This window comes from Wyeomyia smithii, chromosome 1 (genome assembly GCF_029784165.1).
Source record: "Wyeomyia smithii strain HCP4-BCI-WySm-NY-G18 chromosome 1, ASM2978416v1, whole genome shotgun sequence".
Taxonomy (NCBI): domain Eukaryota; kingdom Metazoa; phylum Arthropoda; class Insecta; order Diptera; family Culicidae; genus Wyeomyia; species Wyeomyia smithii.
In genome coordinates this window covers 130,069,911-130,086,374 of record NC_073694.1, presented here as the reverse complement: position 1 = coordinate 130,086,374, position 16,464 = coordinate 130,069,911, and the positions used below count along the sequence as shown (strand labels likewise).

At 40.4% G+C, this 16,464-nt stretch overlaps 1 protein-coding gene across 6 annotated transcripts in view; it reads right to left on the bottom strand.

The window, feature by feature from the left end:
* LOC129718783 (uncharacterized) overlaps positions 1-16,464 on the bottom strand; it is a 392,933-nt gene that overhangs the window by 161,556 nt on the left and 214,913 nt on the right. For 3 of the 6 annotated variants that reach the window (XM_055669859.1, XM_055669858.1, XM_055669861.1), the window contains one exon: positions 13,287-13,331. The exons of the other annotated variants lie outside the window; for them this stretch is intronic. In XM_055669859.1, coding sequence (XP_055525834.1) covers positions 13,287-13,331 — 45 coding nt within the window. The remainder of the gene's footprint in view (positions 1-13,286; positions 13,332-16,464) is intronic. 6 annotated transcript variants of the gene reach the window in all.

Genomic DNA, 16,464 nt, shown 5'->3' with positions numbered 1-16,464 from the left:
AATCCAGGCGCGTTATTGTTACAGGACAGGAGGGCAACTGAAAGTTCTGCCATCGTAAAAGGTGATTCTATCGCGTCGTGGCCCGGAGACGCATCGCGAACAATATTTTGCTCAGGAACAGAGTCCGGACATACTTTCCTGGCAAAATCAAATATCCACCTACTTGAAGACTCCTCGCTTTCGTTGACCGTTACGCGATTCCGCATTCTTCGGGCTGTGTTCCAAAGAGTGCTCATCGATGTCTCCCTCGACGTCTCGTTCACGAACCGACGCCAATATCCACGTTTCTTTGCTTTAGCCAAGCTTTTAAGCTTGGTATCAAGCTCCGAATACCGTAAATAGTCGCCAGGTATACCTCCCGTCTGGTAGGCCTTAAACGCGTCGGATCTTTGCGTGTAGACATCGGAGCACTCTTGGTCCCACCACGGAGTGGGAGGCCGTTCTTTGATCGTTACGCCGGGATATTTCTTCGTTTGGGCTTGCAACGCGGCGTCGAGAATCAAGCCCGCGAGGAGGTTGTATTCTTCAAGTGGTGAATGATGTTGAATCGACTCGACCGCTTTTGAAATCATTTCCTCGTATAACTTCCAATCGACATTTCGTGTGAGGTCATACGGAATGTCAATTGGTCGCATGCGAGTTGACCCGTTAGTAATTGAAATAAGAATAGGCAGATGGTCGCTACCGTGAGGATCGAGGATTACCTTCCATGTGCAATCCAACCGTAGCGACGTCGAACATAAGGATAGATCCAAAGCGCTTGGGCGCGCTGGAGGTTTCGGGATACGTGTCATTTCACCGTTGTTTAAAATAGTCATGTCAAAGTCATCGCAAAGGTTATAGATTAAAGAGGAGCGGTTATCATTGTATGGGGAACCCCAAGCCACGCCATGAGAGTTGAAGTCTCCCAAAATCAAACGTGGCGAGGGAAGAAGTTCTATTAAATCAAAGAGCAGCCGTTGCCCAACCTGTGCTCTGGGGGGAATATATATTGAGGCAATACAAAGCTCTTTACCTTGTATTGTCATTTGACATGCGACAACTTCGATGCCTGGAATCGAGGGGAGGTTAATACGATAGAAAGAATAGCACTTTTTAATCCCTAAAAGTACTCCTCCATATGGGGTGTCTCGATCAAGGCGAATAATATTAAAATCATGGAAGTTGAGATCAATATTTGAAGTAAGCCAAGTTTCACAAAGGGAAAATGCATCGCATTTGTTTTTATTTATCAAAACTTTAAACGAATCAATTTTTGGTAAAATACTTCTACAATTCCACTGTAAGACAGAGATAGAATCCTTCATATACGCAGTTGAATTAGGCACCGAAGGATACAATCGCTGCAAGGAGAGGCCATTGGGCAGTCAACTGCTTCAAAAATGATCTAACTGTTGGGAGGAATGCTGTAAGAAAAATTTTAATTGGATCGGGTACATTGAAAGTTTCAAAAATCCAGTCCACAATGTCAGAAAATTTCACTAATCCAGAGTTTGTTTCATCAACTGGGAGTGTAAAAGGAGCAACTGGGGTTTTAGATGTTCCTGGCAGTGCTGGGAACTCCTTCTGGGACTTTAAATTTGCCAGCCCAGGAGGAGTTTGCTTCGGTTTTTCCGCAGCACTGTTTGGTTTGTTTGTAACTTTCATTTCACTTTGAGAAATCTTAGGACCTTTTCTGGGAAGTTTAGGAGAGGAAATATTTTTCCTCTTTCTAGACTCCCCAGGATTGGCGTAAGATGCTCCCGCTGGTGAATCGTCAGAATCGGTTTCCTCAGAGGGCAACAGATCGAAGGGGTTCGAAGTAACGGGAGAAGTGGTAACGGTCTTCTTCAGCATGTCAGCGTAGGAACGCTTTGAACGCTCTTTGAGAGACCGTTTTATTTTATCCCTGCGCTGCATGTACACCGCACATGTCGAGAGCTCATGCAGATTTTCTCCGCAGTGAATACACTTTTCAGCGTTAACACTGCAAGAATCTTCCGCATGAGACTCCCCACACTTGCCACAACGTGCCTTATTGCAGCAGTAGGCGGCTGTATGGCCTAACTGCTTGCAATTCAGGCAGTTCATGACGCGGGGCACGTAGAGCCTCACAGGGAGACGAACCCGGTGGATCGAGACGTGGCTTGGTAGTGCAGACCCGGCGAACGTAACTCGAAACGAGTCTGACGGAGTGTATACTGTTTTGCCACCGATGATCGATGCTGACCGCAATTGCTTGCAGTCGAGCACCTTTACTTCGGGACACGTTTTGTTCTTAAAGCACCCTTTGGCACTTTGCAGTATACACTCGACGGACAGACTCGAATCGGTTATGACACCGTCGATCTCCACGTCTCGTGCGGGTATGTAAACGCGATACTCGCGTGTGAAGAGCTCAGAGCAAGCTATATCGTTGGCCTCTTTCAGGTTACCGACCACGACACGGAGCTTGTTAGGCCGGACCTTGGAAATTTCGGTCACGCCCTTGTACTCCTTCGTCAGGTCTTTAGAAATCTGCAAGAGGTTCAACTTTTTCGATTTCGGTCCTGCCTTTGGCCGAAAATAAACAGTATAGCTGCCCTGGGCTCCGTCTGGGTAAAGCCTGGGGCGAGGGGGGACTGAAGAATGAACAGGGGAGGGGGTAACAGAAGGGTCAGGGTCAGAGGGGTTCGGGGATGGTGGCGCGGGAGGCGAGGGATCTACATCCATCGCGCTAAGTTTAGCGCACTAGCGCTGACAAGAACACGTACCTTTTTATTTCTCCCTTCCAGTAAGGTTGGTTGTCCGATCGTTCGAAGTAGCAGCCGTTACAGCCAGCAGCACCAATACAGCAGCACCAAACAGCCACCAGCAGCGAGCCAGGTGTGAGATCACTCCACACAGCGATACAACTCGCTGACACTGATGGCTTCTTCTTTTTCCTCGTTTGTGTCTCGTCCACTGCTGTAGCACAATCCAGCCAGCAGCCAAATCGGCTTACGCACCAGCTGGCAGTCACGATGCGAAACAGTTGCACAAAGGAACGACCTTGAACCCGGATTTATTTCACTCGACCAGGCAAACAATGCCAACACTTGTTCACACGTCTTTTGTTTTATACTCTATCGGACCGATCACCAAACACGTCCAGTACTGATGCGTGTTCGGCACAGAATGAAATCAGATGAGATATTGGTGGTATTTTTTGAATGTCTTCGAAATGTTACAGATTTCTGAAAATTTTTAAATGGAATCATAAGTAAACTACACAGTAGAGTCGGTCCACACTACTTTGCAAATCGATGAATCACTAAAACTTTGCACAGTTGTTCCTTTTTGGTAAAGAGATGCTGTTTCGAAAGAGCCCATTCAAAATTTTAACTGGTGGATAAAAAATATACACTGTAACAATAATTGTTTTTTCCGGGCCAAAATTTCCAAATTGTCACAAAATATTTCCTGTATAAGGAACAAAAAATATTTCCTGTATTAGGAACATTTGGACTTGAAAGAAGCTTCATTAAAAAATTTATGTTTTTTTACCTTTGTTATACTAATATTACCTTTGTTATACTAATAAACAAAGTTTATAAAATCGGTCGAAAACGCAAAATAGATCCATGATCCGGAGGGCCGAATCGTATATACCATCTGACTCAGCTCGACGAACTGAGCAATGTCTGTTCGTGTGTATGTGTGTGTATGTGTGTGTGTGTGTGTGTGTGTGTGTGTGTGTGTATGTATGTTGTCTGTATGTATGTGCCGCAAAATACTAACGCACCTTTCTTATAGAACGCAATATCCGATTTGAATGATCTTATACGCAAACGGAAGCTACTGTGCTCTCCCAGAATGCTACCGAGTGGATTTTTGATTAGTGGCTTAGATTTTAAAATATTGATCAAAGAGTATTTTTTACATGAGACATTTAACTTTTAAGGCAAAATTAATGGCAAGGAGAGCCATGTGTTGTATACCAATTTACTCAGATCGACGAAATGAACGATTTATGTATGTATGTGTATGTGTGCCTGTACGTATGTATGTGTCAATATGTTGTTTATATGTGTATACTACATATATACTACTATAGTATAGTATATCGACCCAAAAAAGAAAAATCATAAAAAACACTCTTTTTACAGAACGCTCATTCCGATTTTGATGTAAGCCCCAGAGCTCTTTGAAAATCATACTGAGTGCGATCTTTTATTGGTTGCTTGAACTGTAGAGTTTTGACCAAAGTATGTTTAAGACATGGGATAGTTTACTTTCTGAATAATCTTTCTCTCTCACTGCTGTTTCTTCTTCTCTGTCCCTCTTTTTTTCGTATCGCTATTTATTTCTCAAAGGAAACCAACAATCATCGACAACTTTTCATAATCTTTACCCTTTTCGTAGTGCGTCTTAACTGGTGTGAATAAATTACCCTTTAGCTTTTTCTTGAAAATTTGAACCAGATTTTAGAAGAAACTGCAATGCTTACTTAGCTCCTTATCTTCCAAAGCTTCCGTGCTCACTTCTTATAAAATTTATACTAAATTGTACGTTGAACCTAGATTTGCGAAGAGTAAGTAACATTTACAGCTTTCGGGAGCCAAGCATTGTAGTAAAATCTGATCCCACAGTGTGCAAATGTAAAACAATTAGCGATGCAGATATTTTGAAAAGCTTTACCAAAGATGTATAGACCTATTTCCGTACGAATGTGTCAGTGCCACCCGTTGAGAAAAACACAAATAAATCGCTGTTTTTTGCAATGCTACGTTTTTTTTTTTTTTTTTCTTCACATAACATTTATTTGACACGGCACAAATACAATTTAATGTTTAACGGCGCCAATTATATCTGATGACTTAAAAACTAAAGCAAATTTTTTATCCTCGCTGCCGACTACGAGCTGAAATTAAGTCTAACTTAAAACTAGCATGGGATTTCCAATCAGTGTTTTGTTGTTCAATGGTCGTCTGATAATCGTCGAATGGCATGTATGGATTCGTTCTGCTGAGCCACGATGTCGTGAGTTGGGACAGAGGCTCGTAGTCCTTGGGTCCTGGTTCTGTTGTGCGGGGTCTGGTTGCTGGTTTTGTGCTTAAGGTTCAAACGTGTTCTTGTCGTTTTGTTGGGTGTAGACGGAGGGGAACGGGACTAGACTGGGGCGTGGATGGATTTCAGGAAAACGTATATAAGGGACATGTAGGATAGGTCACGGCTCGCCAAGACATCACGAACAGGAACAGCCGGCTGTCTACCCTCGGCCTGCAGGGAAGCTATTAATTTAGACCTGGCGTCACGGTGTACAGGGCATGACCAAACCACATGCTCTATGTCGTGATAACCTTCACCACAGGCACAGATACCACTTTCCCCGAGCCCAACACGACGGAGGAGCGCGTCAAATCTATAGTGATTGGACATAAGCCGGGACATCACGCAAATGAAATCCCGACCTACATCCAACCCCTTGAACCACGGGTTCGTCGATACTTTGGGGATTATGGAATGTAACCACCTTCCCAATTCCCCTCTGGTCCAAGCATTTTGCCAACTGATGATCGTATTCTGACGTACAAGTGCGAAAAATTCATTAAAGGCAATTGGTCTTTCATAAATATCACCGTTTGTTGCGCCCACCTTAGCCAAAGAGTCCGCTTTCTCATTACCCGGTATCGAGCAGTGAGAAGGGACCCACGCTAAGGTAATCTGAGTAGATTTTTCGGATAAAGCACTCAGATGTTCCCGTATTTTCCCCAGGAAATACGGAGAGTGCTTAACATCTTTCATCGATCGGAGAGCCTCAATGGAACTGAGACTGTCCGTAAAGATGAAATAATGGTCCGTGGGCATTTTTTCGATAATCCCTAGGGTGTACTGAATTGCAGCTAATTCTGCGACGTAAACAGAAGCAGGATTATCGAGCTTATGGGAGACGGTTAAATTGTTATTGAAGATACCGAAGCCAGTGGACCCATCAAGAAGTGATCCGTCAGTGTAGTACATATTGTCGCAGTTGATGTTTCGATATTTATTGGAAAAAATTTTAGGGATCTGCTGCACGCGTAAATGATCCGGGATTCCACGAGTTTCTTCTATCATGGATGTATCGAAAAACACAGTAGAATCAAAAGTATTTGATAAGTCGACACGATTTGGAATATTCGAAGAAGGGTTAATATTTTGGGACATGTGATTGAAATACAATGTCATAAAACGGGTTTGAGAATTAAGTTCGATTAACCTTTCAAAATTTTCAATCACGGGACGGTTCAAGACCTCACATTTGATTAGAATACGAGAAGACAGGCTCCAGAAGCGGTTTTTCAATGGTAGTACTCCAGCTAAAACCTCCAAACTCATCGTATGGGTCGACTGCATGCAACCTAAGGCGATACGCAAACAACGATATTGTATTCGCTCCAGTTTGATCAAATGTGTGTTTGCTGCGGAGCGGAAGCAGAAACACCCGTATTCAATAACAGACAATATCGTTGTTTGGTAAAGCCTTATAAGGTCTCCTGGATGGGCTCCCCACCATTGTCCGGTTATTGTACGAAGAAAGTTCACTCTTTGTTGACATTTTTTCATCAGATACCTCACGTGACAACCCCAGGTGCCTTTAGAGTCGAACCAGACACCAAGATATTTGTGTACCAAAACCTGAGAAATCGTTTTACCCATTAATTGTGTTTGAAGCTGAGCAGGTTCATGCTTCCTAGAAAAAACTACTATCTCAGTCTTCTCCGAAGAGAATTCGATACCTAGCTGTAAAGCCCAAGCAGACAAATTGTCCAAGGTATCTTGCAATGGTCCTTGCAAATCGGCAGCTTTGGCTCCTGTAACAGAGATTACACTGTCGTCTGCAAGTTGTCTTATCGTGCATGAATTTGCCAGACATTCGTCGATGTCATTTACATAAAAGTTGTAAAGAAGGGGGCTTAAACATGAGCCCTGGGGAAGACCCATGTAGCTAATGCTAAAAGTTGCCAAATCGCCATGCGTAAAATGCATGTGCTTTTCGGACAACAAGTTGTGCAAAAAATTGTTCAAAATTGGAGAAAATCCTTGTCGGTGAAGTTTACCCGAAAGAATGTCAATAGAAACGGAATCAAAAGCCCCCTTAATGTCCAAGAACGCAGACGCCATTTGTTCTTTACGAGCATACGCCAGCTGAATATCTGTTGAAAGCAACGCAAGACAATCATTCGTCCCTTTGGCACGGCGGAAGCCAAATTGAGTTTCTGATAGTAGACCATTTGATTCGACCCAGTGGTCTAAACGACGGAGTATCATTTTTTCCATCAATTTCCGGATACAGGATAGCATTGCAATCGGCCTATAAGAGTTGTGATTAGAAGCTGGTTTCCCTGGTTTTTGGATGGCGATCACCTTCACTTGCCTCCAATCCTGCGGTACAATGTTTTGCTCCAGGAACTTATTGAACAAGTTCAACAAGCGCCTCTTGGCATTGCCGGGTAGATTCTTCAACAAGTTGAATTTGATTCTATCTAATCCAGGCGCGTTATTGTTACAGGACAGGAGGGCAACTGAAAATTCTGCCATCGTAAAAGGTGATTCTATCGCGTCGTGGCCCGGAGACGCATCGCGAACAATATTTTGCTCAGGAACAGAGTCCGGACATACTTTCCTGGCAAAATCAAATATCCACCTACTTGAAGACTCCTCGCTTTCGTTGACCGTTACGCGATTCCGCATCCTTCGGGCTGTGTTCCAAAGAGTGCTCATCGATGTCTCCCTCGACGTCTCGTTCACGAACCGACGCCAATATCCACGTTTCTTTGCTTTAGCCAAGCTTTTAAGCTTGGTATCAAGCTCCGAATACCGTATATAGTCGCCAGGTATACCTCCCGTCTGGTAGGCCTTAAACGCGTCGGATCTTTGCGTGTAGACATCGGAGCACTCTTGGTCCCACCACGGAGTGGGAGGCCGTTCTTTGATCGTTACGCCGGGATATTTCTTCGTTTGGGCTTGCAACGCGGCGTCGAGAATCAAGCCCGCGAGGAGGTTGTATTCTTCAAGTGGTGAATGATGTTGAATCGACTCGACCGCTTTTGAAATCATTTCCTCGTATAACTTCCAATCGACATTTCGTGTGAGGTCATACGGAATGTCAATTGGTCGCATGCGAGTTGACCCGTTAGTAATTGAAATAAGAATAGGCAGATGGTCGCTACCGTGAGGATCGAGGATTACCTTCCATGTGCAATCCAACCGTAGCGACGTCGAACATAAGGATAGATCCAAAGCGCTTGGGCGCGCTGGAGGTTTCGGGATACGTGTCATTTCACCGTTGTTTAAAATAGTCATGTCAAAGTCATCGCAAAGGTTATAGATTAAAGAGGAGCGGTTATCATTGTATGGGGAACCCCAAGCCACGCCATGAGAGTTGAAGTCTCCCAAAATCAAACGTGGCGAGGGAAGAAGTTCTATTAAATCAAAGAGCAGCCGTTGCCCAACCTGTGCTCTGGGGGGAATATATATTGAGGCAATACAAAGCTCTTTACCTTGTATTGTCATTTGACATGCGACAACTTCGATGCCTGGAATCGAGGGGAGGTTAATACGATAGAAAGAATAGCACTTTTTAATCCCTAAAAGTACTCCTCCATATGGGGTGTCTCGATCAAGGCGAATAATATTAAAATCATGGAAGTTGAGATCAATATTTGAAGTAAGCCAAGTTTCACAAAGGGAAAATGCATCGCATTTGTTTTTATTTATCAAAACTTTAAACGAATCAATTTTTGGTAAAATACTTCTACAATTCCACTGTAAGACAGAGATAGAATCCTTCATATACGCAGTTGAATTAGGCACCGAAGGATACAATCGCTGCAAGGAGAGGCCATTGGGCAGTCAACTGCTTCAAAAATGATCTAACTGTTGGGAGGAATGCTGTAAGAAAAATTTTAATTGGATCGGGTACATTGAAAGTTTCAAAAATCCAGTCCACAATGTCAGAAAATTTCACTAATCCAGAGTTTGTTTCATCAACTGGGAGTGTAAAAGGAGCAACTGGGGTTTTAGATGTTCCTGGCAGTGCTGGGAACTCCTTCTGGGACTTTAAATTTGCCAGCCCAGGAGGAGTTTGCTTCGGTTTTTCCGCAGCACTGTTTGGTTTGTTTGTAACTTTCATTTCACTTTGAGAAATCTTAGGACCTTTTCTGGGAAGTTTAGGAGAGGAAATATTTTTCCTCTTTCTAGACTCCCCAGGATTGGCGTAAGATGCTCCCGCTGGTGAATCGTCAGAATCGGTTTCCTCAGAGGGCAACAGATCGAAGGGGTTCGAAGTAACGGGAGAAGTGGTAACGGTCTTCTTCAGCATGTCAGCGTAGGAACGCTTTGAACGCTCTTTGAGAGACCGTTTTATTTTATCCCTGCGCTGCATGTACACCGCACATGTCGAGAGCTCATGCAGATTTTCTCCGCAGTGAATACACTTTTCAGCGTTAACACTGCAAGAATCTTCCGCATGAGACTCCCCACACTTGCCACAACGTGCCTTATTGCAGCAGTAGGCGGCTGTATGGCCTAACTGCTTGCAATTCAGGCAGTTCATGACGCGGGGCACGTAGAGCCTCACAGGGAGACGAACCCGGTGGATCGAGACGTGGCTTGGTAGTGCAGACCCGGCGAACGTAACTCGAAACGAGTCTGACGGAGTGTATACTGTTTTGCCACCGATGATCGATGCTGACCGCAATTGCTTGCAGTCGAGCACCTTTACTTCGGGACACGTTTTGTTCTTAAAGCACCCTTTGGCACTTTGCAGTATACACTCGACGGACAGACTCGAATCGGTTATGACACCGTCGATCTCCACGTCTCGTGCGGGTATGTAAACGCGATACTCGCGTGTGAAGAGCTCAGAGCAAGCTATATCGTTGGCCTCTTTCAGGTTACCGACCACGACACGGAGCTTGTTAGGCCGGACCTTGGAAATTTCGGTCACGCCCTTGTACTCCTTCGTCAGGTCTTTAGAAATCTGCAAGAGGTTCAACTTTTTCGATTTCGGTCCTGCCTTTGGCCGAAAATAAACAGTATAGCTGCCCTGGGCTCCGTCTGGGTAAAGCCTGGGGCGAGGGGGGACTGAAGAATGAACAGGGGAGGGGGTAACAGAAGGGTCAGGGTCAGAGGGGTTCGGGGATGGTGGCGCGGGAGGCGAGGGATCTACATCCATCGCGCTAAGTTTAGCGCACTAGCGCTGACAAGAACACGTACCTTTTTATTTCTCCCTTCCAGTAAGGTTGGTTGTCCGATCGTTCGAAGTAGCAGCCGTTACAGCCAGCAGCACCAATACAGCAGCACCAAACAGCCACCAGCAGCGAGCCAGGTGTGAGATCACTCCACACAGCGATACAACTCGCTGACACTGATGGCTTCTTCTTTTTCCTCGTTTGTGTCTCGTCCACTGCTGTAGCACAATCCAGCCAGCAGCCAAATCGGCTTACGCACCAGCTGGCAGTCACGATGCGAAACAGTTGCACAAAGGAACGACCTTGAACCCGGATTTATTTCACTCGACCAGGCAAACAATGCCAACACTTGTTCACACGTCTTTTGTTTTATACTCTATCGGACCGATCACCAAACACGTCCAGTACTGATGCGTGTTCGGCACAGAATGAAATCAGATGAGATATTGGTGGTATTTTTTGAATGTCTTCGAAATGTTACAGATTTCTGAAAATTTTTAAATGGAATCATAAGTAAACTACACAGTAGAGTCGGTCCACACTACTTTGCAAATCGATGAATCACTAAAACTTTGCACAGTTGTTCCTTTTTGGTAAAGAGATGCTGTTTCGAAAGAGCCCATTCAAAATTTTAACTGGTGGATAAAAAATATACACTGTAACAATAATTGTTTTTTCCGGGCCAAAATTTCCAAATTGTCACAAAATATTTCCTGTATAAGGAACAAAAAATATTTCCTGTATTAGGAACATTTGGACTTGAAAGAAGCTTCATTAAAAAATTTATGTTTTTTTATCTTTGTTATACTAATATTACCTTTGTTATACTAATAAACAAAGTTTATAAAATCGGTCGAAAACGCAAAATAGATCCATGATCCGGAGGGCCGAATCGTATATACCATCTGACTCAGCTCGACGAACTGAGCAATGTCTGTTCGTGTGTATGTGTGTGTATGTGTGTGTGTGTGTGTGTGTGTGTGTGTGTGTGTATGTATGTTGTCTGTATGTATGTGCCGCAAAATACTAACGCACCTTTCTTATAGAACGCAATATCCGATTTGAATGATCTTATACGCAAACGGAAGCTACTGTGCTCTCCCAGAATGCTACCGAGTGGATTTTTGATTAGTGGCTTAGATTTTAAAATATTGATCAAAGAGTATTTTTTACATGAGACATTTAACTTTTAAGGCAAAATTAATGGCAAGGAGAGCCATGTGTTGTATACCAATTTACTCAGATCGACGAAATGAACGATTTATGTATGTATGTGTATGTGTGCCTGTACGTATGTATGTGTCAATATGTTGTTTATATGTGTATACTACATATATACTACTATAGTATAGTATATCGACCCAAAAAAGAAAAATCATAAAAAACACTCTTTTTACAGAACGCTCATTCCGATTTTGATGTAAGCCCCAGAGCTCTTTGAAAATCATACTGAGTGCGATCTTTTATTGGTTGCTTGAACTGTAGAGTTTTGACCAAAGTATGTTTAAGACATGGGATAGTTTACTTTCTGAATAATCTTTCTCTCTCACTGCTGTTTCTTCTTCTCTGTCCCTCTTTTTTTCGTATCGCTATTTATTTCTCAAAGGAAACCAACAATCATCGACAACTTTTCATAATCTTTACCCTTTTCGTAGTGCGTCTTAACTGGTGTGAATAAATTACCCTTTAGCTTTTTCTTGAAAATTTGAACCAGATTTTAGAAGAAACTGCAATGCTTACTTAGCTCCTTATCTTCCAAAGCTTCCGTGCTCACTTCTTATAAAATTTATACTAAATTGTACGTTGAACCTAGATTTGCGAAGAGTAAGTAACATTTACAGCTTTCGGGAGCCAAGCATTGTAGTAAAATCTGATCCCACAGTGTGCAAATGTAAAACAATTAGCGATGCAGATATTTTGAAAAGCTTTACCAAAGATGTATAGACCTATTTCCGTACGAATGTGTCAGTGCCACCCGTTGAGAAAAACACAAATAAATCGCTGTTTTTTGCAATGCTACGTTTTGAACAGCTGGAAAATTTTTCAGTTGAACACTTATTCTATGTTTTAAATTTGTGACCAGGAATCTAAAGTAGCTGATGAACGTAATCGGCAAAATAAGGAAAAAGTGTTGAAGCAACTCTACATGGCTCTACACGTTTACTAGTGTGCGCAGGTGAAAAGTCACTTATCTCTATGAATGATACAATATGCTCATGTAACATATAAATATTGCTTTTTAATTCAAGACTAAGTGCAAACAGAGTATCCATGACCCATGTTATTCCACTTCTCGTTATCACAGCAAGATTTAAAAAGTCTTTATTCCGGATTTTTTCATACAGCCTAGGCCTTCGAAAAGAATAATGTTCTCGCCTACACTCTGAAAATCCAAAATTCTCAAAGGTCGTGGAAAGCCTTCATTTTCAGATAATGCATTTGAGATAGAATTAAATTGACAACTTTCATCAATAGCTATATTTTTTCCCTGTATAATTCTGAACTATATTTCGAGAGCAGGTTTGTAGAAGTTTGCTTCAATTCGTAAAAAAAACTTGATACTGATTCATAAATGTAGGTCCTGCGAATTCTGAAAATAAAGCGAATAAGTAGAACCGCATTAAACTAACATACATGCTTGCTGTTCTAGTGTGAAATCAGCATCTATTACTGTTTCCCCACGTTCGATTATCTGAAAAAAAATTCAATTGCTTCTAGCCAGCATTTAAAAATTGGTTTGTGATCGAAAAAATAAGACTCATGTACTCCAGTGATAACATTCATATTATTTGCGAAAACCACGTCAAGCTTTAATTCAATGATCGTCTTTGGTCAACGTTCTGAAAACTATTTTTTAAATTCATTTCATTCATTATTGAAATTGGACTTACGTTGGTATACGATTTGTAATTGACTGGCCGAATATGTATAAAGTAAGAGTTAGTATAACGAAGGTTTCTGCACCACTAGGTGGATTAATTCAGGTTTTCTTATTAGAACACTGATTACTCTGTATTTGTGTTATTTGTGTGTCGTTTCATTGCAGCGCTCAAAAAAACTTATTAGTACAACATTTAAAACTTGTGATAGATAAGAAAATGGCTGGAATACTTTGTAAAATATTGGCAGGTTCAGGTGACACGCTGGAGTGGTTCGCTGAAATATGATAAGAAATGTAAAAAAAATAATTAATACGCAAGCAAATAACTATCGATGTATGTTGATAATCGAAAATAATATTGAATCGTGCACTTTCGATTCTCGATTGTCAAAAATAGAAACATTTTACAAACAGAATGTTTTTAATAATAATAGTTTTAAAAATAATAAATCAAATTTTGGGATATTCTTCCTCACCGAGTGTCTACCTTTTATTTCTATTCTTTTTTCTTCTTTTCTAATATATAAACCTGAATTAATCCACCTAGTGGTGCAAAAACCTTTGTTATACTAACTATCACTTTATACTTATTAGGCCAGTAAATTACAAATCGTATACCAACGTAATTCCAATTTCAAGAATAAATTAAATGAATTTAAAAAATAGTTTTTAGAGAGTTAACCAAAGACGATAATTGAATTAAAGCTTGACGTGGTTTTCGCAAATAATATGAATGTTATAACTGGAGTACATGAGCCTTATTTTTTCGATCACAAACCAATTTTTGAATGCTGTCTAGAAGCAATAATTTTTTTTTTTTGAAATATTCAAACGTGGGGACAGTACAGTAATAGATAACAATGAAGTTGATTTCACACTAGAACAGCAAATATGTATTCAATGCGGTTCTACTTATTCGCTTTATTTTCAGAAATCGCAGGACGTAGGTTTATGAATCAGCATCAAGTTTTTTTATGAATTGAAGCATAGAAGTTTGCTTAGAACCAGCTAAGTTCAGAATTATACAGGAAAAAATATACCTATTGATGAAAGGTGTCAATTTAATTTTATCTCAAATGCATTATCTGAAAATGAAGGTTCTCCACGATCTTTGAGACTTTTGGATTTTCAGAGTGTAGGCGAGAACATTATTCTTTTCGAAGGCCTAAAGACTTTTTAAATCTTGCTGCGATAACGAGAAGTGGAATAACATGGATACTCTGTTTGCACTTAGTCTTGAATTAGAAAGCAATATTTATATGTTACATGAGCATATTGTATCATTCATAAAGATAAGTGAATTTTCAGCTGCGCACACTAGTAAATAAAGAGTTGCTTCAACACTTTTTCCTTATTTTGCCGATTACGTTCACCAGCTACTTTAGATTCCTGGTCACAAATTTAAAACATAAAATAAGCGTTCAACTGAAAAATTTTCCAGCTGTTCAAAACGTAGCATTGCAAACAAAACAGCGATTTATTTGTGTTTTTCTCAACGGGTGGCACTAACACATTCGTACGTAAATAGGTCTATACATCTTTGGTATAGCTTTTCAAAATATATGCATCGCTAATTGTTTTACATTTGCACACTGTGGGTTCAGATTTTACTACAATGCTTGGTTCCCGAAAGCTGTAAATGTTACTAACTCTTCGCAAATCTAGGTTCAACGTACAATTTAGTTTATATTTTATAAGAAGTGAGGATGAAAGCTTCGGAAGCTAGAAAAGAAGTTGAGTAAGAGTTTCTTCTAAAATCTGGTTCAAATTTTCAAAAAAAGCTGAAGGGTAATTTGTTTACACCAGATAAGACGCACTACGAAGAGTGTAAAGATTATGAAAAGTTGTCGATGATTGTTGATTTCCTTTGAGAAATAAACAGCGATACGAAAAAAGAGGGATAGAGAAGAAGAAAGAGCAGTGAGAGAGAAAAATTATTCAGAAAGTAAACTATCCCATGTCTTAAACATACTTTGGTCAAAACTCTACAGTTCAAGCAACAAATAAAAGATCGCATTTGGTATGATTTTCAAAGATCTCTGGGGCTTTCATTTGAGCATGAGAACATCAAAATCGGAATAAGCGTTCTGTAAAAAGAGTGTTTTTTCTGTTATTTTTCTTTTTTGGGTCGATTTTGATATACTACACATAAAAACAACATATTGACACATACATACGTACAGGCACACATACACAAACATACAAAAATTGTTCAATTCGTCGATCTGAGTAAATTGGTATACAACACATGGCTCTCCGTGCCATTAATTTTGCCTCAAAAGTTGAAATTCTTATATAAAAAATACTCTTTGATCAATATTTTAAAATCTAAGCCACTAATCAAAAATCCACTCGGTAGCATTCTGGGAGAGCACAGTAGCTTCCGTTTGCCTATAAGATCATCAAAATCGGATATTGCGTTCTGTAAGGAAGGGTGCGTTAGTACTTTGCGGCACATACATACAGACAACATACATACACACACACACACACATACACACACATACACACACACATACACACGAACAGACATTGCTCAGTTCGTCGAGCTGAGTCGAATGGTATATGCGATTTGGCCCCCCGGATCATGGATCTATTTTGCGTTTTTCGACCGATTTTATAACCTTTGTTTAGTATAACAAAGGTAATAACAAAGGTAAAAAGGAATTTTGTAACGCAGTTACAACAGTCTAAATCAAAGGAATAAACGATGACGTGCAGTTCTTTTACCTAAAAATATTGGTAAATGTCGAAGGAATATAATTGTGAAAAAATGCTTTAAATTGTGACATTATTTACAAAACAACGTGAAACATTGGAAATACCTAACTTTTTTAATTAATTCACCCAAAGCTCATAATTTCAAGAGATGCAAAGTGATTTCTTACATCAAATGCTCGGTTATGTTCTCTAAAGACTTTTGAGAAGAAATAATAGGTATCTGTTTACTAAAAATTAAGACATTATTTACGAAATTACGTAAAATAGGCAAAATCATGACCTTCTTTCCTTAATTGGCCTCTAACTCAAAATTCAAAGCGGTGTCATGAAATGATAAGTATATGATAGGTAAAAATTAAAATAGTGTATTCACAAAACTACGATAAATACGCATAATAATCACTTTCGTCACTGACTCAAAATGCAAAGCATTTTATTTTTAATTAAAATGCTCAGACAAACATTTAAAGAAATCTGATGAATGAAGTAAAATGGAGATAAGAGACAAATCATGAAAATCTGATAAAGTCTTGATATTTTCCATAAAACAACGTGAAACATTTAACGTCAATAATGTTAATGGCTTCCAAATTGATAAACATTTTAATCATAACAGATTGTTTGATTCAAATGAGCACATGAAGTGATGTTTTGAATATCCATTTTCAATCCAACTGAACGTCAATG